The 26,608-nt window shown below is 38.3% G+C and overlaps 2 protein-coding genes across 2 annotated transcripts in view; both read right to left on the bottom strand.

The window, feature by feature from the left end:
• The window catches only part of SLC25A17 (solute carrier family 25 member 17), a 46,964-nt gene extending 42,084 nt beyond the window's left edge, over window positions 1–4,880 (bottom strand). Inside the window, exon 1 of the mRNA XM_007079432.3 lies at window positions 4,706–4,880. Within this exon, the coding sequence (XP_007079494.1) occupies window positions 4,706–4,759 (54 nt within the window). The 5' untranslated portion in view covers window positions 4,760–4,880. The remainder of the gene's footprint in view (window positions 1–4,705) is intronic.
• Window positions 4,881–8,852: 3,972 nt separating this feature from the next.
• Window positions 8,853–26,608, bottom strand: part of ST13 (ST13 Hsp70 interacting protein) — a 31,631-nt gene continuing 13,875 nt past the window's right edge. Inside the window, exons 5-12 of the mRNA XM_007079438.3 lie at window positions 26,428–26,494; window positions 21,360–21,444; window positions 20,894–21,004; window positions 17,274–17,376; window positions 15,584–15,700; window positions 14,276–14,324; window positions 11,757–11,890; window positions 8,853–10,736 (exon numbers count right to left, since the gene is read on the bottom strand). Coding sequence (XP_007079500.2) covers window positions 10,608–10,736; window positions 11,757–11,890; window positions 14,276–14,324; window positions 15,584–15,700; window positions 17,274–17,376; window positions 20,894–21,004; window positions 21,360–21,444; window positions 26,428–26,494 — 795 coding nt within the window. The 3' untranslated portion in view covers window positions 8,853–10,607. The remainder of the gene's footprint in view (window positions 10,737–11,756; window positions 11,891–14,275; window positions 14,325–15,583; window positions 15,701–17,273; window positions 17,377–20,893; window positions 21,005–21,359; window positions 21,445–26,427; window positions 26,495–26,608) is intronic.

Raw genomic sequence — 26,608 nt, forward strand, 5'->3', positions numbered from 1 at the left:
TCTACTTCTAAAAGGTAGGAATTGAGTCTATACGGTAAAACGTCCAGTGTAAATAATATTAAGTGTTGAGCCACAGAGTTGGGCAGCTGGACCTAATTTTATCTTCTGATACAAACTGGAGAAAAATGTTTGGAATAAGCCTTCTTACACAGTTCTAAAGATAGGTGTGCCTGGGCTCTGAGTTACAAAGCAATAAAAGGTAAAGTGGAAGGAGAAAGGAGGAGGGCTCTTTTATATTTCTGTATGATCTAAATTTTTTAATAGTCATCATTTACTCAATGAAATGTGATTCTTTTAACACGTAAATTACACAGGGCGCCTGGGTGGCTCAATCAGTTTAAGGTTCAGGTCATGATCTCACGGTTGGTGAGTTCGAGCCCCACATCGGGCTCTGTGCTGGTGGCTCAGAGCCTGGAGCCTGCTTCAGATTCTGTGTGTATGTCTCTCCCTGCTCCTCCCCTGTTTGCTATCTCTCAAAAAAAAAAAAAAAAAAAAAAAAAAAACCCGAATAAATGTAAAAAAATTTTTTTTAACGTAAATTATGCAATTAAAAAATAAAATTAAAATTAACTACAGGGAAAAAAAGAAGTGCCCTAATTAATTACTAGCCATTTCAATTACAAAGTCTGTTTCAGTGTCTAAACCTCATTTAGGCAATTCTAACCAATTTCACTCTTCAAATTGGTAGGTGAAGAGTAGGTTAATAAAATTTCCCTTAATTACAAATCCACATTTCTACAAATAAAATCTATTTTTCAAAACTAATCTGATGAGAAGCAAAAAGATAAAATTATGAATCTAATTATACTATTTTGAGAAATGTTTATGAGGCCACTAATTGTATCATATAATAGTCATCAATTAGAGCTACAGCATCCTCCTGAAATAGTAAAAGTCTTTTTTTTTTTGAAAGTAAGCTCCACTCCCAGTATGAGGCTCAAACCCACGACCCTAAGATCAAGACCTGAGATCAAGAGTCGGATGCTCAACCAACTGAGCCACCCAGGCGCCCCAACAATTCTAATTTTCAAATACTCGAGATTATCTGCAACTACCCCAAAGTGTGCCACAAAACACTCAAAATCATTAATTTATTTTAATTTTTAAAGTGTGTGTGTGTGTATGCAGAACGTCCTACTTGATGAGAGAATGTAGAACTTGGAAGTGAATAAACATGAAACATGTCAACTCAAAAAGGTTGTAAATCAACATCTTAAGCAACAATCCAACAATCCTTTGGGGGGGAAGAAGCAACTACTGTAGGCAGCCTTGCCTGGAGTTTTAGGCAAGTCACACAGCTATGAGAGGCAGAGCCAGGATTCCAACGCAGGCGGCCTGGCTCAAGTCAGGCACATCAACACTTGTGTTCTTACCTTTATGCTAAGCGGACTTTCCTTGGTCATCTCAAAGCTTTGGTTGAACACTATGCTCAGGACATTTAATTAAACACAAGCCACCATAATACTATAGCACTAAATGCAATGCCATTTTTTTTTTATCAACTGTAGTGACATTTTTTCCCCTTTAGTAGCAACCAGAAGAAACTAGCGCTTGCATTACATGTTTAATCTTAACACAAGGATTTGAAAAAAAAAAAGAACGCAAAAGTTTGAGAACACCCTTAAGCATGACAGTTCAAAAAAATAACAAAACACAATCCAACTTCCCAGATATGTGCTAGGAACATTACTACTCTGAGGGAAAGCAAGAGAAAAAAATTATTCTTAAAAAGTATTAGATAATCTAATGGGAGTTTACATTAATGGGAGAAAGAAAAACCCTAGCAAACTCAGGGTGCATAATTTCAAGCAGAACTGTAACAAGAGAGGGGCGTCTGGGTGGCTCAGTCGGTTAAGCGTCCGACTTCGGCTCAGGTCATGATCTCGCGGTCTGTGAGTTCGAGCCCCGCGTCGGACTCTGTGCTGACAGCTCAGAGCCTGGAGTCTGCTTCAGATTCTGTGTCTCCCTCTCTCTCTGACCCTCCCCCGTTCATGCTCTGTCTCTCTGTCTCAAAAATAAATAAAACATTTTAAAAAATTAAAAAAAAAAGGACTGTAACAAGAGAAAAGTAGGCAACAAGGAGACAAAAAAACAGAAATGTCTTTCTGGGTTATATGGAGATATATCACCTCTACCTACAGTCACTCTCTATAGCAAGGCTCAGAGAACTATGGCCCTCCGGCCAAATCCAATCAGTGCTTTGTTCTATAAACAGAATTTTACTGGAACTCAGCGCCACTCATTCATCTACTTATTATTGTCAATGGCTGCTTTCACACTATCATGGCAGTGTTGAGTACCTGTACCAGAGACTGCACACAAAATCTAAAATATTTACCATCTGCCTTCTTACAGAGAAAATTTGCCAACCCTTATTTTCTTTTATAGCACTTAACACTATCAAATTATTTTATTTATTTTGTTGACTCAATCATTGTCTGACTCCCTCACTGGAATGCAATCTTCATGAAGAAAAAAACTTTGTTCTCCTCTATATTTCTAGCACAGTACACGACACATAGAAAGCACTCAGTGAAAGTGCTGAATGAATGGCGTTCACTGAGACAAAACTTCCACATCTTCCCATTTTCCCTTAGATGCTCTCCAACTATTCACTCCACTATCTACCAAAATGTGTCTTGTCAATTAACCACTGGATTTATCCTACCGATGAGCAAGTTAATAAGTCCAATGGTTAATTCTTACCCCTCATCTTATTTGACCCAGCTGATCTATACCCCTTTCTCCGTGTGACTTTCAGAACACCACATTCTCTTAGTTTTCCTCCTACCCGACAGGCCCTTCCTTAGTCTCCTTTGCTGGTGCTACCTTACTTCCTCAATCTCTTAATGCTGGCATGCTCACAACTTTCTCAGTTGGCACTTATCTAGTCTCATGACTATTCTTAGGCATTTCAAACAGAATCCAAGTCCAAAACCAATCTTTCTCCCAGAAACTGTTCAGTTATAGTGAAGAGGTTGTAATAGAGGTAAGATAGTTATACTACATCTCAGGAAATGTAAATGCTTCCAGTTGCTCAAGCCAAAAGCTCTTGGGAGCCAACCAACCCTCATCCTCTTATACCCAATATCCAATCCACCACCAAACCCTGGTGGCTCTATCTTATAAATATATTCCAGGTGAATGATCACTGCTAACCACCTCCACTGCTGCTGTCCTGGTCCAAGCCACCATCACCTCGTGCCTGGAATGATGTCACAGCCCCCTGACAATTTCCCTGTGTCCCACCTGTACTCCCTTACAGTCTACTCTCAACAGAGCACCCAGGGTGATCATGTTTAAAATGTAAATCATCAAGTTGCCGGATGCTCAAAGCCTCCAATAACTAGTTAGCTCTCTTTCCCAGTCAGTGTTAAAGTCTCACACAATTTGGTCCCCTGAAGCCTATGCCCCTTTGTTCCCTCCACCCCAGACACATAAGGCTTCCCTGACCATCCTAGAGCATGTCAAGCAAGCTTCCGTTTCAGCACCTTTGCACTGGCTGAAAGGCTCTTCTGGTTTAATTAAATGAAACAGGCACTTCCATGAAGTATTGTGTCAACTAACTCAAAAAAACAAGTCTGGAGCGCCTGGATGGCTCAGTCGGTTGAGCGTCTGACTTTCGTTTGGGTCATGATCTTACCGTTGGTGACTTCAAACCCCACACTGGGCTCTGTGCTGACAGCTCAGAGCCTGGACCCTGCTCTGGATTCTATGTCTCCCTCGCTCTCTCTCTGCCCTTCCCCGCTCATGTTCTGTCTTTCTCTCTCAAAAGTAAATACATTTAAAAAAAAAAGTCTGTGAGGTAGGTATCGATACCCTTACTTTATAGATTAGGAAAGTGAAGTTTACAAGTCACCTATCTAACGAATGATGGAGTTGGGGTTCAATCCTGATTAGCGTGCACAGAAAAGTGAGCTCTCAGCAAAGTTTTGCACGCTAAAAGGAGAGGACGCTGATACTCCTCTGAAGTCACAGTGATTCCAACTGCTAAAGGTGCATGTTGATAGCAAGAAAAGGATCTGAGAAAGGGAAGCCAGAGGGAAAAGAGGACAACCCGCTGAGTAAGTTACCCAAGCCAGGAGTGGAATGTTTCAAGGAAAAGAGAGTGGTGTCAAATAGAACGGAGACATCCAAAAACCCAAGAACCACGCACATATTCCTAGTAAACCACACCTGGACAGCAACCCTAATCTTGATTTTTAAAAAAAATGTATCATCTGCCTATATTGGCCAGAGATATCCTACTTCTCTGCCGCAAGGGTGTGAAAACAGACTACAGGTAAGCATGTGATTAAGCAACACCGCTTCACACCTACGTTTTCCTCCAGTCCAAGGAAACAAAGTTTATGTGTGTGCGGTGGCCTTTAAGGGAAATGGTTGGCCTTTAGACTTCAGAAGGCAAAGAAAACAGCAGTTATTTTCTTCCAAGCTCCCTGTGGGTATGTGGGACAATCGCTGTCTATATCCCAGATATTTTCGAAGAGACCAAAACGGCAGCCAGGGGCGGAGGGTGTGCTGGCCCTCACCCCAAACTGTTCCAGCATCTTCTCGCCTATGCCTCATTGCTCTCCGTCCCACAGTCACGACTGCAGATATCAACCCACCCTCTCCCTCTCATCCCCATCCCCCAGCCACATCCTGGGACTGGCCCCAGAGAAGCCCCACACCCCGCAGTGGCCCGGGCGTGAAGACCCCGCCTCACCACGGCTCCGGCCACGGCGTGGACAAGGCTTTCGTAGGACAGCACTGAGGCCATTGCTGCGGCTCCCCGCAGACCTAGCAACACTTCTCCCTCAGGCGCCGCAGCTAGCGGAGAGAGGTAAGAAGCGCCGGAGACCGGGATGTAAGCGCCACAGGCTCCACCTTCTCAGGCCCGCCTCCTCCGGAACAACCCCTTCCGGGTCTTAGCGAGCACGCTGTCTTCCCGCCGGAAGCCACTGGGCTGGAAGAGGGGAAAGCCGGGCCTGGGGACGCCCCTTGGCTCTGATTGGCCCTCGGGGCCTGCGTGGGCGGGGCAGAGAAGCGCTGGCCCAATCATGCGGAGCAGCAGGACAGGCAGAAAGCCGGTAGCCACGCCCTGGGTCTGATGGAAGTGCCCTCACGTTCCCGGGGCCTGACTGGCTGTTCTTCAACATGGGGACTTAGGGAGGCCTAGATGGCCACCTTCCCTCCGTTAAGACAGGCCGGAATCAGGCAAGATGGGGACTCAAATCTTCCTGCTTACCTGCGAGTTAACTCGTATTTTCTACCGACAGTATTTTTAAAGTCACATTTTGTCCAAAAGGAAATACTGATTGGGCAAGGTTCTGCACTCTGAAAAACCCTGGGGTGTTGGGAAAACAAAACGGAGCTGGAGATAAAGTGATTAGATGCGGGTGGGATCATACTCGTTAGCAACTAGTAAAGCCATTTCACCCTTTTGGTTTTCTCCTTTAAGTGACAGAATTAGTTAATACAACTCCATTGCAGTAAGGATTACAAAAGCTAATTTATGTAGACGTACTTCATAAAATACTGAAGAAATAACTACATGTTGTCAAGTGAAGAACCAAACTACATAGAACTACAGAAGCCACTTTCAATCTCTAACCTAGGTCATACTGTGAGACACGATGTCTCAGGACTCCAACTGAACTCTACTGGGATGTCATTCCCATGTGTCTCTTGTCAGTTTCAGTACCAGCAAGTTTACCCTTCTAATACCCACTATGAGAATTTTTTTAATGCTTATTTTTGAGAGAAAGAGCACGAGTGGGGTAGGGGCAGAGAGAGGGAGACCCAGAATCTGAAACAGGCTCCAGGCTCTGAGATGTCAGCACAGAACCTTATGCAGGGCTCTTTCTTAGGAAACGAGATCATGAACCTTAGCTGAACTCCCACCCAGGCGCCTCGTAATTCTTGAGTGTTTACTACATGCCAGGCTCCATGCTTTATGTGTTATCGTACTTACTCCCTGGGAGAGGGCCCTAAGAATGTTTCTTTGGTCATGTTTTCACACAATTTGCGTGAAATATTTTAACCGGTACTGGTTACGATCTTCCCTTCATTTAGGACGGTGCTAGTGACCACAAGCTAAGTGAAAGGTGAATTTGGGACACAGGTGAATTCAGTGATATCTGTATGTATGGTTAAGTTACTGCTAGATATTTGGTTGTAGAAATGGCTTCTAGGAACACTCTCCCCACTCCCTAATATGACAACAGAAAGGCACAGGTCCAAAGGTAAAATGAGAATAGGCTGGTCCCTGCAGAATTTAAGCAGAAGACTCGGTTTTCACGGACTTATCAAATTGGAAGCTCTCAGTCAAGAATATACCAGACCATGTAGCATACATATTCACAAATATTTTATGAATACTTCTCCTTTATGTTGGTAATTAAACACAACAGAATTCATCAGAACTCCCATTTGTAGGGCACCAACCCAGAGAAGGTAGCATATCAATCTGTGTGTTTTTTTTGCATCCCCAACGTTCAAAAATATTTTGATCAAGATAGCGTTATCTATCCTACTGAAAACGCTACAAAATCGTTGTCATGAGTATACAGCCAAAAAGAAAAAAGTAGTAATTGCATAGTTACACCACATATTAAATCTCTGCAGTTGTGATTTTTGAGGTTTGCAATTTTTCTAACAATTCACTTCTACACCTAATTTAGTATTCATAATGACGTATTTTCCTTAAAGAGGGCTTCCTGAATTACAGAACTATCAAGTCTCCCACTATACAAATAGTATACAAGAAATTCTGTTTTTACACCCATGCCATCAAATACAAAATGAGTAAAAGGAACCTATCCAGAAATTATTTCATGTTATCGTGCTTCTACACCAGCAGATTTATGACCCAGTTACTTACACTGCAACCTGACAATGTTAGTGACCTGGGGGAGTACTTAAAGCCATTTTAATTATATACCAACTAGATTTTCAGAACCGTATACATGTCTAGTTCTATTTACCTCCTTGCTACTTTCACCTAAAGAGAATGTCAAAATTCTTATAGACAACTTTATAGAACATTTTGAATTTACAATTCCACCAGCACTACACACAAAAGGTGTCACTGTTATAACTTTCACCAATTTCACGTTTACTCTTTCAAAAGCTTAATGGCTATTTTAGGATTTGTTGCCTATTTATCTCAGGGTATTTTCCTCCCTGAACTATGCAAATAGGTATGCTATATTGGTTGTAAATACTAAACTTTAAAATTACTGCATAATTTTTAAACCTTTTTTCTCTTGTCCTCATTCTTGGGCGTCACAAGCGTTCTAAGCCCTTCAAGCACGATGCTACATCCCTTACTATCCGGAGAAACCTGTTGGGTGTGCACATCAGTACACCCAGTGATGTACGATATTCCTTATTTAGCCAATCCTCCTCAAATTTCTTTCCAATTTTTTGAAGCAATGAACAATCCTGCAAGAAGCAACCTTTGCCAGATGGCAGCAGGGCATAGAATTTAAGAGGAAGACCTTGGGGGCAAGGGAAGGAGGAGGACCTTTGAAGAATAAGACTAGTGAGAAGATCAGCTTCACAAATCAGCAGGAGTGTTAACTTAGGCAATTTATTTTTTTTTAATTATTTTTTTTAATGTTTATTTTTGAGAGCGAGAGAGAGAATGAGCAGGGGAGGGGCAGAGAGAGGGAGGAGAATCCCAAGCAGGCTCTGCACTGTCAAGAGTGGAGCCTGCTACAAGGCTGAAACTTGAGTCGTGACATCATGCTCTGAGCCAAAACCGAGTTGGACACTTAACTACGCCATCCACGGGCTCCAGCTTGGGCAATTTAAGTGCTTCAGTTTCCTCATCTATATAAAATGGGAATAAGAGCACTTACCGTTATGGTCATTACCAGAATGGGGCCAATGCTTTCAAACTGATTACAGAGCACCAAACCTCTAAAATGTTGTTTCTCCCTTATCCCAATTAGGCCAGCATATCCTAAGGTGGCAGCCTGCTGTTACCCCAGGTAACAACTTTTTCTTCTGTAGTTTTTTATTGGGTACATGACCACAAAGCAGTGGACTATTACTTTCTAGCTTTCCTTGCAGCTAAATATGGTCTCAAGACCAAAAAAAAAAAAAAAAAAAAAAAAAAAAATTGACCAATGGAATATGAGAAGTCATTAAAATGTTAATTCTGTGGATCAGTCTCAGTATCTCAGTATGTGCTTCCCTGACGCCCTCTCCTGTTTCCTCACGCTAGAAGATGATCATCAGAACAAACACTTTTGGACTCAGAAGCTGCCTTTGGAGTATGGCAGAAGAGCTTACCTCTGGACTGCTACCTGAAAGAAAAGTAAAGCTCTGTTTAACATCTAATTTTTCTTATGAAGTCGTTGTAACAGTACTTTATGAACTAAAGCCTACTGTGTCCAGCAAATAACTTAAGGTGAGTGCTAAAGACATGAAATAAACAGAACATGTACTGGGGAAAAAAAGTGTGTGGGGGTCAATATCCAGTTTGAAATCATAGTTTATTTTTAATGTAGCTAGAAATCCATTAACTATATATTTTTAAGCAGAAAAAAAAAACTACTTTTCCTTCGTATAGCATTGTTAGCACAAGAAAAAAACACTTCTGGTTTAGAAATGATACTGAGTTTCTACGAAAATGAATGTACTTTGTATTTGTGGAACTTAAAAGCACAGGACACATTTTTCTGAAGACCAATTTTACTTTTACCCATTTATGGTACTATTTGCAATGTTAGAATGTATTTAAGTAATATATAATTAAGTAAATCAAACAAGGAACCCAAAAGGAACTGGTCTTCTTGAGTTATTCACAGCACACATTAGAAATTTTGAGAGAACACACATTAACAACAACAAAAAAACACTGGCAAGCTCAAACGCAAGTTTATATGCTGAGTATTTTTAAAGGGTTTAAAAAGCATGCTCAGTTAGCATACAGCCTTTTCTCACTTATATAACAGATGCATTACTGTTTGTGTACAGCAAAGGATGAGAACCTGAATCAACTCACTTAGGACTCCAGAAATGTGCTATTTCAGAAATGTATTCCATGAAATTTTTTTACTGGCTCCTACCACTGATTCTTCAAATAAGCAAAGTACAGAGGGTCTCATCCCTTGAAACTGTTTTTAAACACCTGCCACTTTAAATTGAAAGATAGGTAGAAACCTAGCAATTCCTGGTACAGTGCCTGGACTTAATTAATGTAAGAGTTGAATGTACAGCAGAAAATCTATCATTTCTTTATCCTTGAAGAGAGGGAGGGAGAAAAAGGAGAGGTGGGGATATGGTGCACTATTTAAGAGATGAATAGCAGTACAATGACTCATAATAATACCATCAACTCCACAATGAAGAACCATGGATCTCATCAATTTTATAATTCATGTTGGACCAAAAAGTTTAGTTCCCCTGTAGTGTATCAATGAAGTCAAACCTCATGCTTTCCAAAATATGAAGACGAATAATGTAAGATAAACTCCAATTGCAATAGGTATTTCCTAAGTAGAGAACTGAACACAAAGGGAATCCCTCCTTCCAACATCTTTTGATATAAGCTTTCACTGAAGTGAAAACCTAACACTTAAATATGAAATCTGTTGGCCAAGTAAGAAACTACAGCTGCTATGGATATTACCTTCCATAATCATTATATGTATTACATATTAAATTAAACCCAGCATTACATATGCTTGCACAATTATGCTGTGAATGGTATTAGTGATGGTGCCAGTGAAAAAGGACAATCTTTAGCCCAAAAAGAATAAGGGGATGGGGAGGCGAAAACAAGTAGAAAACACACAATGAGATGGGCCATTTTCTGACTAGGAAAGGTCATTCTAAACACAGAAATACAAAAAGAAAAGTATTCCCTTATTTCCCGTGTGGAAATAATACGAAACATTTATTTTCTGTATCACACAAGAACACAGCTAAGTAATCCAACTCTACTGCAGCATTATAAAAATCATCCCTTCACCACAGTGTAAGATTTAAATGCATCTGCACAAGTGTGCATGCTATATTAAAGGAGAAAGGTTGCTGCTGCCCTGCCAAGAACTTCCGGCCCCTATCCAGGTCCTACTGCAACACTGGTGGTCCCAATGGTTTTATTGAAATAAATCATGTTTAAAAAATAAAGCATTTAAAAAGACAAGTCAAAATGCCTCAGTAACCATATACCCAACTCAAACTTAATCTATTTAAATGTTATATTTGCCTCTCGCTAATAAGCCTTTATTTCAAACTGAGCAATAAATCTTCCACACTGAAGTATCTTCCTTGCCCAATTAATCCAAAGGAAAAAAACTGAAATGATTAGTAAAGAAAAATGTAGGGATTAACACACCCTTTTAATATGTTTTTAAATATTTTTAAGGTTTAAAAAGTGTTTAAAGTTTGTAATTCCTAGTAGGAAAACATCATCTGAATGAAAACCCTAATGGCAAACCACTGAAAAATGTCTCAGTTGTATGTGGGGCAGAGGGGTAGGGATTATCTTCACAGCACCCCAGCTTTCTCCATGAGAAGGTCAGAGGTACACTGGTTTGTATTATTGCGACATCCAATAGGTGATCGAAGTTGCTTTTCCTTCAGCAAGGGCTTTATTTGTCAGAAAGGCATTATGCTTGACCTCCAAATTTGGCTGACAATTTACTGATGAGATTCATAACCTTTGGGTTACTCTGATATTTTGACATATTTGCTGGGTTCTGGGCCACATCCTGGAAGGCCACCATAACTTCTGGATCCTGAAAAAAAAAAAAGGTGATGTGTTTTTTTTTTTTTAGCGTTTAAAAGAGTTCTGTGGTTTAACATTTATTATCCTAAATCTTATCTCTTTATTTAAACTTGACAATTTTGTCAGAGACAAGTTAAATGGAATTTTGGACAAGTCCCCGAAGTATAAATATTATTAATGTGCACTTCAAAGTCAAACACCAATTATATCACTTTAACTAGATAATGAAAAAAAGCATACACAATTTTGATTAAAAGGACGACTAAATTAGGGATGATTGGGTGGTTCAGTTAAGCATCTGATTCTTGACCTTGGCTCATGTCATATTCTCACAGTTTGTGGGATTGAGCCCCATGTCAAGCTGCGTGCTCTCCCTCTCTTTCTGTCCCTCTCCTGCTCATGCGCGTGCTCTCTCTCTCTCTCTCACTCAAAATAAACTAAGGGTGCCTGGGTGGTTCAGTTGGTTAAGTGTCCGATTTCTGCTCAGGTCATGATCTTACAGTTCATGAGTTTGAGCCCCACGTTGGGCTCTGTGCTGATAGCTCAGAGCCTGGAGTGTACTTCGGATTCTGTGTCTCCCTCTCTGACCCCCCCTCGTTCATGCTGTCTTTCTCTGTGTGAAAAATAAATATTAAAAAAAAAAAAAAAATTTTTTTTAAAAAAGGACAACTGAACTACTAAATTCTACTCATGAAACCAGTATTACATATAACACTATATGTTAACTAACTAGAATTTAAATAAAAACTTGAAATATAAATAAATAAGTAAAGACATCTGGATATAATCAAACTATTACAGACTAATAGTATTATAGAACCGTATTACAAACTATACTACAAACTATTATTTTTAATAACTTAAGCTACTCATTTTGAAACAAAAAATGAACAGTAGGACTGTGTAATGAGCTATTTGGTAATTCTGACAAGTAAAACATGTCTAACATAGTAACCTTTGTCTCTACTTAGAATTAATAAAAGAAATACCTTAGGGATACAAGGCCCAACTTTGTTCTTCCAAGTCTTACCTGCATGGCTGCGAGAACCTCTGGGTCACTAAGAATTTCATTGAGCCCAGGCATTCCTGCCATTCCAGGCATTCCCCCCGCCATTCCAGGCATGCCTCCAGGAAAATTACCAGGCATTCCCCCAGGAAAGCCACCTGCAAGAATAAATGAAGTAGCTGCAAGACACCAGCCATATTCTTTCTCAAGTAGTGACAGCACACTATTTCCTTCCAATGAAAATCACACACACTCACAAGTGCATGCAAAAAGAACAAGGGGGCTACTAGCCACAAAGTAGTCTTAACATTCTAACTGGATGCAAATGAGAATTTTACCTTCAAATTTTCTCCTAAAAAATAAGGCTGTAAATCAACTTTACTACGTTTTGCATTTAGTTTTTCCTAGTAATTAAAACTGTTAAAGAAAGAAACTAATCTTAGCTAAAACAGTCCCTGGAATTACAAATAAAGTCATCTCAGTCATCTTATTTTCTCTTTTTAATACCATGTGTTTCAATTCCAAGTTCTAATTTGTAAGACTTTAGTTGTTTCTGTTTAAACTGTATTCCTGTAGAGCATTCTTTCAAGAACTAAATGAAATGCTTGTTTTAAAAAGCTGTGGGTTTCTATCTCCACCATAGACACAATCAAAATCTGTGCAAGTGAAAATCTGCATTTTTAACAAGCACTCCTGGTATTTCTTCTTTACACTGAGGACAATACTCTAGCAAAAAAGATTTCATTCTCCCAGTATATTTTTAGATTATAAACACAAATTATCTTCTACTCAGTTGTTCACTACATACACCTTTTATGTCTACTGGAGATATTATGAAATCACAATTATACCAACATAGACATCTATAAGGGAATACACTTTACATTAATGTATCTTACAGATCAAGGGTGACTACACAAAAGAACGAAGTCATTTCCTCCTGGCTCAACAATTTAAAACATTCCCATAAGTAGCTAATAATCACAGGTAAGAGAATCTAAGAAGCTGGAAAACTACTAGCTTCTCTTGATGCCCCTACTCGCTGAAAAAGTAGTTTCTATCCATAAAAAAAATAACTGGTCCAGCACAAAAAGAGTTAACCGGCCTGCTTGTGAAATCTAGACAATAAAATCCACATAATAAAAAAGTAATCTCTACTACTAATCTACACTAGTGGTTTTCCTCTAAAGCAAAGATACTGGATATAAAATTATTTACATTTTAAGCAGAACGTAAGCTATGAACTGCATTTTCTTGCTTTTTCTTCAAACAGAAAGTCATCCCCAATAGATGTTTTTTTTTTTTACTTGCTTGGCACATGACCTTTCAGAATAAAGGCTATCTTTTCTAGCCTGTGACCATGGAACTTAAGTTGCAGCCAGTGATACACCCATTAGGGGGTGTGTAGCTGCCTCTGTAAACCTTTCAGAGAAAGCTGGTTACTATTAAAACAGCTGAAGGCAGCAGATTCCCCATTAGAATTACAAACTTTAAAAAAATCTCTTCCTGGTTTTTAAATTTCACACTATCTCATTCAGGAAGTATTCAAAAATTATTCCTGCAGTGCCTTTTTAACTGTTCTTCTACCTGTATCATATAGGCTAGGCCTCTGCTATCACTGAAGACTTTGTCCCTGTAGTAATTTCTAATCATTTGACATTTACAAAAAAGAGCTTTTATTATTTTTACACTTGACTCAAAATATTTTTTATGAATAATAATTTCATACAGTGCTTTTACCTAGTCTCTCGTGAATATCAACATTTAACAGAATAAAATCCAATTGTGATAATTTAGAAATATTTAGAATATTGGGGCGCCTGGGTGGCTCAGTCGGTTAAGCATCCGACTTCGCCTCAGGTCATGATCTCGCGGTCTGTGAGTTCGAGCCCCGCATCAGGCTCTGTGCTAACAGCTCAGAGTCTGGAGCCTGTTTCGGATTCTGTGTCTCCCTCTCTCTCTGACCCTCCCCCGTTCATGCTGTCTCTCCCTGTCTCAAAAATAAATAAATGTTAAAAAAAAAAAAAAATTAAAAAAAAAAAAAAAATATTTAGAATACATCATAATCAACTCTTACTCCATCTCTTAAAGTACAATGTTCATATCTCAATAAATGTTAGCTGCTCTGGGGTGGGTGCCTGGGTGGCTCAATTAAGTGTCTGACTCTCAATTTCGGGGCTCAGCTCATGATCTCACAAGTTGTGAGATCAAGCCTTACCTCAGGCTCTGTGCTGGGTGTGGAATCTGCTTACGATTCTCTTTCCCGTTCCCACCTCTCCTCACATGAGCGTGCATGGGTACTCTCTTAAAAAATATATATATACTGCTCAAAGTGTGAGGAAAATAATTAATACAATATTATTTCCACTAATGTTAACATTTTTAAATGAGAATGAAACTTTCTAGAGGCTAACATTCTAAAGACTTTTTTCAGTATTTCATGGACTAATAGTACTAAATATAATAGACCTATTTGAGCCCCAATTCAGAATATTTTCCGATTATTTACAATACTAATAGTTTTAAATTTTCTTTAAAAATACCTGGGAAAGAGCCATACTGAGCTCCTGATTGTCGTCTGGCTTCTTCCTCCTTTAATACAAAGAAAGAAAGAAATTATATAATGGGGGTGGTGGTGGTGGTAGTGGTTACGAGTCTGCAAAACCATGCAAAAAACTGTAAAATCAGCTAGTTAGAGGAAAGACAAGTTTCAAATGGCAATATTGGACTAAAGAACACGCCCCATCCGCCTCTCCAAAATTTTCTAGCTAGGTTGTAAGGAGCATTACTTTTAGTAGAGCTGTCTAGTGTTTTACCTCTACTTGGGGTAGGAAAAAAAACACCTAACAACTGGAAAGCAATACAGTACTGACTGATGTCTGTCCATGCTTATGCAAAGTGTAAATTCTTAACGTTAAAACTCTAAAATGAAAGCACACGGTTAAATGATGAAGACTGCCAATGGCTTTTGTTTCTCAGGTTCATCTTTTCCATACTCTCTCCACATAACTTAATACTACCAGAATTTTACTGATTTGTTTTTGCAATTTCCAACAAAGAAAATACAAATTTTCCTCATAACCAATCATAAAGTCATCAAGGATGTATAACTGTAGAAATTTTTTGACGACTATAAACTGTAATCCTAAAAATTAAGCATGATGCTTTAAAAGCATTTATTATTGTGTTAAATTATTTTATTAAATTCAATTATAAATTAGTTTGATTTTGTTAAATATTAATATTTAATATTAAGTGATGAAAAATTAGGATGTCATGTTACGTAATTATAACATAGCTTTACATCCTTTTATTCAAAACTGTTGGAAGTAACTAGATGGAAGATGATAACATCAAATGCAAAAAGCTAATATAGAAAAACTAAGAGAAACAAGAACAGTAGGAATATTGTGGACGAACTACGAGTAACTTTTCTTTTATCTAAGTTTTAGGACTTTGTAACTAAAAATAAAAAATAGTCTATTTTAAATAGCTATGAATCCACACTGGAACAGGAGGAATCGTAAAACAACAAATCAGGGAAAGCATCCACAAGAAATCAAATAATACTGACGAGTTTTAATTACCCGACCCAAAAAAAAAAAAAAAAAAAAAAAATCCCTAATTTTAGGAGGACACAACATGAATATAAACTGGGGATGTATAAGCTCACTTAAGAATTTAATGACAAAAGATATCCCTACAAATTAGATAAGAAGGAAGGAAAACTCTCTGTAAGTAGTATCAGCCTACAGAACTGCAGCCAGCATTAAGAGCCAAGAATCAGAATGAGATCCTAAAACTCTAATCTACTGTATTTCCCTTTGATGGTCTAGCTACGGAAACTTTACCCTCTGGGCTCTCTCATGTTCTTCCCGAGCCTTCTTAACCCTTTCTATTCTTTCTTTGATCTCTCGTTCTTCACGTTTTCGCTCATACTTTCTCCGATGTTCAGCAATTTTCTGGGCCTACGGAAAAGAAAAACACACACACAGAAAAACGTTTCCTTTAAGAGATGAGTAAGTGCAACCCAACCACCAGTTTCGTTAAAGAATCATTTTTCTTTGTGGAGAGGTGTTAAATTCAACACACAGTTCTGAATGACAGATTTACCTTATAAGAAAATACCTTACATACTCAGACTTTAACAAGTCCACTGTGAAATAAAGGAAAGAGGATGAGATTCTAAGTTAGAAAGTTTATAAATTTCAAACAAGTAACTACTCAAGGATGACAATTAGGTTTCCAATTGCACAATTCTTGCCTGATGCCTGCCATGGCAAGGTAGAGACTGAGAATATACACACCAGTTATTTGTGACAGTCTAACTATACTTAAGTTTTCGCATCCATAAACTGAGGGGATGGTGGGCAGGAGAAGAGAAATACTTAAGTCTTATAGAATGCTGTAAAGATTAAGAGAAAATATACGTACCAGGCACTAGCACATAGCCTGGGCCAAATATTTGGAATCTATTATTTATTCAGAAAACAAATTTGAAGTCATATTCAATTGTTACTTCCGTTTGTTTATGATTATTTTTTAAGAATCTTGGGGTGCCTACATGGCTCAAGTGGTTAAGCATCAGACTTCAGCTCAGGTCATGATCTCACAGTTCCTGATTTCAAGCCCCATGTTGGGCATTGGGCTGACAGCTCAGAGCCTGAAGCCTGCTTCAGATTCTGTGTCTCCCTCTCCCTCTGTTCCTCCCCTGCTAGCACTCTGTCTCAAAAATAAATAAATGTTAAAAAAAAAAATTAAAGAATCTCATGTTCTATGGGTGCCTGGGTGGCTCAGAAGGTAGAGCATCTGATTCTTGATTTTGGCTCAGCTCATGATCCCCTGGGTCATGGGATCAAACCCCATGTCAGGTTCCGTGCTGAGCATGGAGGTTGCTTAAGACTCTATCTCAAAAAAAATTAAAAATAAATAAAAATTAAAAAATAAAAGCAGGCTCTGTGCTTATAGCAGAGGCCGATGCAGGGCTCGAACCCACGAACCATGATATCATGACCTGAGCTGAAGTCTGATGTTTAACCCACTGAGCCACCTGGGCACCCCTTAAAAGAATTATCTTAACAATTGTCTTTTAAAACACAATCATTTTAGTTTTTGGATTTAATATTATTTTTAAAAGGATGAAACTTGCTACTTCCACAAGGCCCTCAAGCTTTATACAGGGCTGCATACACCTACAACATAAAAAGACCGGACACAACCTTGGGTCACATTTTACAGGTTTTCTATTTTTTTCCTTGCTATAAACTTGATGCCCCCTTTCCCATTTCTAATTTTCTGGTTATAAGCCTATTGCAGGCATGCAAACCAAAGTAACAGTTTGCTTTAATACAGCAAGAGAAATAAAGGCATGACAACCTAATGACATTTCCAGAGGTGAGCATAAACTTCAGTGATAACAGATGAAAACATCCAAATGTCTGTTTCTTTGTATGTTCCACAGGTAAATTATTGCAAGGGGCTGAGTACTAGAGCCACAGGGCATCACAGTTAACGACATTCCCTTTCTGTACTTTAACATACCCTTGGCTGAACTTCTTTCAACATTGCACTGGCATCTTCATCATAATCCAGTTTACAAGCAAGGGCAAGATCATGTGCTGCTTCTTCCCAATGGCCCAGAAGTCTGAAACAGATTAAATTCATTTTATACATATCCACTTATGTGGCATGGTGTCTTTCTTGTTAAAAAAAAAAAAGTTACCGAACAAATTTAAAATTAAATATCTGAAGTATAAATTTTCACAAACCAATTCAATTACCATGTTCTACTCTATAAAAACTTGGAAATTTAATTTCCTCTTTGGTAACTATAAAGCTGCTCTTCTAAAAGATACTTTAAACTTTAAAAAATTACTTTAATTCAAAATATCGTAAAATTTTTCAAATTATGTAGAGCTACAATTTTCAAATTTGAAATTCTGATTTCAACTCCTTAAAAACGGAATTAACATAATGTATATTTAGTATGCTATAAAGGCAGAAGAGAAACAATACATGTGTACACATTTTATTGACAGGAGAAACAAAAGATTGTGGGAAAAGGTAAGAATGGAGTAGAGGGGTAACAGCAGAAATGACTTTTCTGGGTATACCTGTTAATTCAGTTTTGACTCTTTAAACACAGAAGGGTTTTATACATGCAAACTATGAAAATTAAATCAGAAAAGACAGAAATAAAGTAACCCCAAAACCTGACCACAAACAGAGAAAAACAAACAAACAAAAAAACAGCTGTTTATCACACAGAGCATACAGCACACAGAAAAGTCAAATAACTTTTAAAACAGTATTTTGAGGGGCACCTGGGTGGCTCAGTTGGTTGGGCGTCCAACTTTGACTCAGGTCATGAGTTCAAGCCCCAAGTCAGACTCTACGCCAACAGCCCAGAGCCTGGAGTTTGCTTCAGATTCTGTGTCTCCCTCTCTCTCTGCCCCACCCCCACTTACACTCTGAAAAATAAACAGTAAAAAAAAAAATTTAAAACAGTATTTTGACTATATATCTTAACTGGGATATATTCTAAGGATAAAAACTGCAACAGACACAAAAACTTTCAACTTTGCTTAGGGAGTATAAAATTGTTAAGGTAGGACTGTAAAAACAATTTTACGTATGTTATTGAATAACAAGTAAACACATTATAGATAAGGATTTTGAGTCTAAGAGAATAGTGTCAAAAATGCATGGTACAAAATCAGACATTCAGATCAATGGAACAGAATACAGAACCCAGAAATGGACCCACAAACATATGGCCAACTAATCTTTGAAAAAGCAGGAAAGAATATCCAACGGAATAAAGACAGTCTCTTCAGCAAGTGGTGCTGGGAAAACTGGACAGCGACATGCAGAAGAATGAACCTGGACCACTTTCTTACACCATCCACAAAAACAAACTCAAAATGGATGAAAGACCTCAATGTAAGACAGGAAGCCATCAAAATCCTCAAGGAGAAATCAGGCAAAAACCTCTTTGATCTTGGCCACAGCAACTTCTTACTCAACACGTCTCCAGAGGCAAGAGAAACAAAAGCAAAAATGAACTATTGGGACCTCATCAAAATAAAAAGCTTCTCCTGCACAGTGAAGGAAACAATCAGCAAAACTAAAAGGCAACTCACGGAATGGGAGAAGATATTTGCAAATGACATATCAGATAAAGGGTTAGTATCCAAAATCTATAAAGAACTTATCAAACTCAACACCCAAAAAACAAATAATCCAGTGAAGAAATGGGCAAAAGACATGAATAGACACTTCTCCAAAGAAGACATCCAGATGGCCAACCAGCACATGAAAAAATGCTCAACATCACCCATCATCAGGGAAATACAAATCAAAACCACAATGAGGTACCACCTCACGCCTGTCAGAATGGCTAACATTCACAACTTGGGCAACAACAGATGTTGGCGAGGATGCAGAGAAAGAGGATCTCTTTTGCAATGCTGGTGGGAATGCAAACTGGTGCAGCCACTCTGGAAAACAGCATGGAGGTTCCTCAAAAAATTAAAAATACAACTACCCTACGACCCAGCAATTCCACTACTAGGTATTTATCCAAGAGATACAGGTGTGCTGTTTCGAAGGGACACATGCACCCAACGTTTATAGTAGCACTATCAACAACAGCCAAAGTATGGAAAGAGCCCAAATGTCCATCGATGGATGAATGGATAAAGATGTGGGGTGTGTGTGTGTCTGTGTGTGTATATATACACACACATACATATATACATATACACACATACATACGTATATACAATGGAGTATCACTTGGCAATCAAAAAGAATGAAATCTTGCCATTTGCAACAATGTGGGTGGAACTGGAGGGTATTATGCTAAGTGAAATTAGTCAGGGAAAGACAAATATATGACTTCACTCATATGAGGACTTTAAGATAGAAAACGGATAAACATAAGGGAAGGGAAGCAAAAATAATATAAAAACAGGGAGGGGGACAAAACATAAGAGACTCTTAAACATGGAGAACAAACAGAGGGTTGCTGGAGGGGTTGTGGGAGGGGAGATGGGATAAATGCATAAGGGGCATTAAGGAATCTACTCCTGAAATCATTGTTGCACTATATGCTAACTTGGATGTAATTTAAAAAATAAATTTTAAAAACGCAAAATAAAAGGGAAAACATTTAATATTGAATTTTAATTGAAAATATCAGTATAAACTCAAGGTTTCATAACTTTTTTCCTTAAAATCATTATTTAAAAAATGTTTTTCTAACTCTGTTCAAATGAAATGACAGAAATAATGCTATCCCAGAGGCAATGAACATATCTAGTGGCCAAACTTTACTTTCTGTAAACATTATCCTCACAAAAATGAACCCTAGTTTCTTGGAGAAATGGTTTCTTCTGAGTCTAGGACAAGCAAAACAGGAGATGAGCCCATGCTACCTTGTACCATAAAGCAAAGAAATGCTCAAAGATTACTGGGCTCTCAAGAGGATCAACAGCAATACATGAACTTTTTGACTCCCAGAGCACTAATTCTAATCTTTTACCTTTATCTTTGACGTGCATCTTCATAATCACCAGAGCTTTTTTGAGTACCTAATACAGTTGTCCCATGCATATCCATTTTCATTCCCATCCACACTTGGAGTACAACACCATTCTAATCCACATAAGATGTAAATGTCATTGGACATCTCATCCCCAAGCCACAAATATTCACTTGTATAACATTAAGTTTTGCTTCCAGGAAATGATGACTAATCTAGGATAAATTCACTTCTTTATTTTCCTCTTTTTCTGATTTTCAGGTGACCTGTAAGTAACTAAAGTAGTTTGAGGCTAAGGAATTCCTTCTTCTACAACATATTGTTTAACGTTAGGTTACAGAATTAAAAGAAAATTTGTAAGGCCATGTTCTTTTTTAGAAATAATTTTGATCCTTACCTTAAATTTGACTACATGTAGTCAAAAACTGTAAAACAATGGTTTTCTTTGAAGAAATAAAATGAATTTTTATTTGTTCCTTATAGTCCCTCAATTATTACCGAGCACATATTATCTTGAAATTAAATCCTTAGGCAACTTCGTTTTGCTTTAAAGGCATATTAAAACATCAGATTTAAATTTTAGAAGTTCTGAAAATAATGAAATTCCATTATTTACCGGTGTGCTTTCCCTCGCCACTTGTAAGGCTGAGCTGAATCAGGATTTATTTCAATAGCTCTGTCACAGTCTCGGATGGCAGCATTTGGCTTCTGTAATTTGATGAAGACACTAAAAAAGAAGTGTAACATTAAAAAGTATTTATTTTGGGGCGCCTGGTTGGCTCAGTCAGTTGAGCGTCTGACTCTTGATTTCGGTTCAAGTCATGATCTCACAGTTGTGAGATCAAGCCCCACGTTGGGCTCTGTGCTGAGAGTGGAGCCTGCTTTGGATTCTCTCCTCTCTCCCTTTCTCTGCCCCTCCCCTGCGCATGGGCATGCTCTCTCAAAAGAAACAAACATTAAAAAAAAGTATTCATTTCGAACAATAACACCTTTGGGATAGTCACAGAAGCAATTCTATTGAAATCAATGAGCAGGAATTATTCACAGCAGAAAGGGATGCTTTTTTTGTTTAGACCTCTCACCTGGCTCTCTTGGCATACAGAATGGCCAAGCGAGGATTCAGCTTGATGGCATCCGTGAACAAGTCAATGGCTTTCTGCAGTTCACCTAAAGTAAAACAGGTTGAGAAACAAAGAATAAGAAATATCTCCCATTCTTAGTAGGACTCATGAGTTTTTTTTAAAGAAAAAAAATAAAAGGATAAAATTAAACTTACAAAGAAAAAAGTACTCATACTAAATTTACAGGGTTGATTAAAAATACTATTTGAATTCACAGGAATGATATAAAAATTCAAGAAAACCAGAACTCATGCAAAGTCCTTAACTCACATTTTAAATTCATTTACTGTGTATCCTATTCACATAGTTAGTTAGCTTCTTTGTGTATTAGTGCCTTCAGTGAAGTCATTCAACAAATAAAACATACTATACAATTAGAATAAGTCTTTACACAAAGTTTAATTTTGGGGCATAGGAAACATGGGGAGGGAAGACAAACACAGAGTTTTAAAGGTAATGTCACAGTTCACTTTGGAAAATACATTTACCCAGCTAGTAAATGTGTAAAGAAAGAACTTTAACAGAACTCCTAAACAATGCAGAAGAATGTGGAATGTCATTAGTTACTACTGCAGATGTCTATGACAAATTATTACGCTTGGAGGTCTAATAAGTAATTCACAGCTACCATGTTCAAAACTGAACTGTTAACTCTGACCCCATCTCTAACGTCCACTTCTCTAAAAATAAATAAATAAATAAATAAAAATAAAATCCACTTCTCATCCTTATATTATCAACTAAATATGTGGTTCTTTCATTCACTCTAGTTTAGAGGTCAGCAAACTTTTCTGGAAAGGGCCACATAAAAATTATTTTTGCAATCATCAACTATTCAATTCTGCTGTTGTAGTTGCAGACAACACATAAACAAATGCATGTAGTTATGTTGTTCCATTACATTTTTATAAAAATAGGAGGCTATAGTTTGGCTAATTCGTCATCTACCTCATGCCCCAAATCTTGGGAGTCATTCTCAACTCCCCAATCTAAAACTGTTTTTACCGATTGCTATGACAAAAAAGTAAGAACTGTAGAGAAACAGATGTGGAACGGGAAATGAGGGTGGCAGTGTTCAATATGAATCCAAGATTCGAAAAGCTATTTAGTGTCCAAATATATACATCGCTTATTAGAAAACAAATATTACGTAAGAATAAGATTAAATATATTTTTTCGATTTGTGTATACGATTTTCCAATCACTAACTTGTTATGACACAGATACTTACTAAATTATTTGGACCTAACTACATTATAAATGGAACTCTTAGCCATTTCTTTTGGCCTAAAAGGTATGTTCAAGTCATGACAGTAAGGACACTAGGAACAGAGAAAGTCTGAGACTCTTTGCCCTAATCCAAGCCATCATCATTAGCCACTTGGATTATCAAATATGACTTGATTTCTTGCATTCCCTCTGTAGTATCATGACAATGCACTTTATATCTGCTGTGAGGAGCCGGAGAACCCCATCTTCTGTGCTCAAGGATACACTTCACAAGCGGCTCCCAGCTAATGTTAATGACTAAATAACAGCAAGGACACCAAGACTGGCCCATTATCGTGAGACTGTTAACTCCTCTATTGGACAACTCTGGCTTGCCAAGACGTTTTAGAAACACACCCATAGAGGATTGTGTTTCTCTCCTACACAGGGATAAACACACAACTCTCTCACTGCCTTCCAAACTCCTCTGGCTCTCCCCGCTCCCCCTATTTTCCCTCTCAGGTATTTTCTTAGATTTCTGGCACATCAACACATTTTGGCTTCTTCTTCTGCAATGAACATACCCTTATTTGCCCCTATAACCTGATTTACATAAAAGAGCAAGAATAATCCTTTTCAAAAGTAAATACATCTCACAATGAAGCTCTCCTACTCAAAAACAAAAACCCCTACCCACAACACCTCAATAGCTTCCCAATCATCCTTAAGGATAAAATTGTTAAGTCCTCAGTCTAACCTACAAAGTTTAGTGATCTATCTTCCCCACCACCTTCCCACCACCCATCTCCCACTACTCCAAAGCGCTTCTATGACCTCAACTCCATCTGCCATTCTTACCCCTTCACTCGCCTCGCTCCAGCTACAAGGCCCTTCTGTTATGCTCTCCCAGTTAGCCTCTGTACTTGTTCTTCACCTGTCTCAAAGGCTCTTCCTCACATTGCTTACTCACTTCATCATATACTTTTCTGACCACCCTTTGCAAAATATAGCTTTCATCAGTGACTATTTTTTTTACTCAGCTCTATTTTTCTTCATCACGCTTATTACCACCCAACATTAAATTACAATTTGGTTTTGTTCCCCAGTAATATATGAGGTTCAAAGGAAAAAAACGTGGTCTCTTTTGTTTTTCTCACTGTATATCTAGCATCTAAAACACTGCCTAGGGCACCTGGGTGGCTCAGCTGGTTGAGGGTCTGACTTCAGCTCAGGTCATGATCTCACGGTTCGTGAGTTTGAGCCCCGTGTCGGGCTCTGTCCTGACAGCTCAGAGTCTGGAACCTGCTTCAGATCCTGTGACTCCCTCTCTCTTTGCCACTCTGACGCTCGCCCTCTGTCTCTCAAAAATGAGTAAATATAAAATATTCTTAAAAATAAAAAATAAAACACTGACTAGAGGGGTGCCTGGGTGGCCCACTCTGTTGAGCGTGTGACTTCGGCTCAGGTCATAATATCTCAAGGCTAGTGGGTTCAAGTCCCCAATCAGGCTTTGCCCTAAAAGCACAGAGCCTGCTTCAGGTTCTCTATCTCCCTCTCTCTCTGCCCCTCCCCCACTCATGCTCATTCTCTCAAAAATATATATTAAGAAAATAAAATAAAAACACTGCCTAGAACATGCTAAGCTTTAAATATATTAAACAGAAAAACGTAATAAAAGTAACATAACTAATAACGTGACAGCTAAAAACACTTACTAAGATCTTAAATTCAGTAAGAATACTGACACTTTAGAAATACCAGTAACTTGGGGAGCCTGGGTGGCTCAGTTGGTTGAGGGTCTGACTTCAGCTCAGGTCATGATCTCACGGTTCGTGAGTTTGAGCCCCGCATCGGGCTCACTGCTGTCAGCTTAGAGTCCACTTCGGATCCTATGTCCCCGTCTCTCTCTGCCCCTCCCCTGCTCATGCTTTCTCTCAAAAATGAATAAACATAAAAAAAAAAAAAATACCAGTACCTTAATAAGAATGGTACCAGATACTATTCTAGGCATAATACACATATTTATTCCTCAATATGTATGTAGGTACATTATCCTTATCGTACAAAGGAGGAAACAGAAGCAGAGACAAAGAGTAACTTCTCTAAGTTTGCCTAGCTAGTAAGTGCCAGAACTGGGATTCAAAACCCAGGCACTCTGGCTTCCTAAGTTCAGTGTTTAATTATATTCCTGTCTCTCCAACCCCACGCAGGGCCTGAATCTACAATCCCAGGCTTAGAATACTAATGTTTTATCCCTCTAAGATATACTATAAAATTACATTTATTCTAAAACTAGAACTAGGTTAAATTTACACATGAATACAGCTTGGAAAGAAATGTGGAAAAACAAGAACATGACTTATCAGGTAGTGGCAGCAGCTTCATTTTATTAAAAATTGCTAAGGCAATAATAAGAAAACAAATTTAAGAAATATAAAACAATATGCCAAAATAAGTGACAAAAATAATAAATGAATTGGTATCATGGCACAGTAAGATCCTGCACAAGTCAAAACCCTTCTGCGACCTCAGATTATTCATTAACCTGTAAAATGGGAGTCGTATGAGGTTTTAATGAAATAATGCACGTTAAATACAATAAAACTGTCAGGTAGGTAGAAAGCACAAAATAAATGTTGGATAAATAGACATTAGGTAGTAGTAAAATTAAAAGATTAGTGTGGAAAAGGAGTGGTCAGGAAGAGAAGTGGCTGAGATCAATTGATGGGTATGAATTAAAGCAGAAATAGGTGAAGAAGAGCTTTAGAGAGAAGCAGCAGAGCACAAGTGTAGGAACATTCTAGGACAGCAAGGTCTGGCTGTAATGAGAGGTTAATATTCAAAAAGAAGAGAACAAGGCTGGCAAGGCAAAATATGGGATCTGACTCTAGCAGGTTTAATGCCTTGATGAAGATCTTCAGAAAGTGTGCAAAAAGCTAGTCAGAGGTTACAAGCAAAGGAATTTGTGGAAATAAAAAGCGGTTCTAAGAAAGAATAACCTAGGGACAGTGAACAGAAAGCAATAAAGGAACTAGACATTTAAGGTAGGCAAATTATTGAGGCTAATGCAATGGCATAAACATGTGAAAATGACCTAAACTAAGAAGGTGGTGAGATCACAAAAAAAAGAAAGCGAATACATTTGCCAACTTGGAATAGCAATCAACGCTAAACTCCTCAAGTTCGGTCATCTTCTAATTCTACAGGCAGAAGTCCAAACGCACTCCAGCAACACACAGCAACAGCTCCACCACAATGGCATTGTGGCACACTAACACACAGCTATGGAAGGGTCTGCATAGTACCCAAGAAATGATTTGTTTTTATAAATCATAACTGATTAAATATTATGCTTAATACTACCAGCACTCTCCCACTTTGAAAGGATTTTCTGAAGAGGATCTAACATGCAAAGATTAGAATAAGAATGTTATTATCCTAGGGACATCATTTGCCAAGGGTGTTGCTGTGTCAAAAGTTAAGAGCCACTGTGCTGCTACTACTACCCCCCCCCCTTTTTTTTTTAAGACTTTTGCCTCTTCTCAGTATAGAAACACAAGGATATAGCTGGTAAAGGAGTCTTTGAGTCACAGAAAGATGCGTCCAATGCCCTGAGGCAAGGTAATTGATACCTGAGTGGTTTCAGCCTCTTTATCAAAGGGGAAGGAGTGGGTAGAGAATAGGACGCTTACTTTCTTCTCCAGTACAAGATACTCAGCAAATTTAAGTTCCCTTCCACTGTTCCACTATTTTAACAGCTGCTGCAGGGAAAAAGAGAATATATAGAAATATAGCAAAGACGAAAAAAAAAATCACTCACCATCATTTAGGGCATCAATGGCAGCCACTTTTTTATCATTTGCCTGATCCATCATTTCCTCGGTTATCTAGGGGGAAATCGTAGGTCAACTTAGAAGTAACAGAGAAAGCAAAGAGAAGGAAGCAGCTTGGGCTTTCTTAGGGATGGGGAGATATAACCCTCATTTTCACTCATTCTTCTC

Source organism: Panthera tigris, chromosome B4, assembly GCF_018350195.1.
Source record: "Panthera tigris isolate Pti1 chromosome B4, P.tigris_Pti1_mat1.1, whole genome shotgun sequence".
NCBI classification, from domain to species: Eukaryota; Metazoa; Chordata; class Mammalia; order Carnivora; family Felidae; genus Panthera; species Panthera tigris.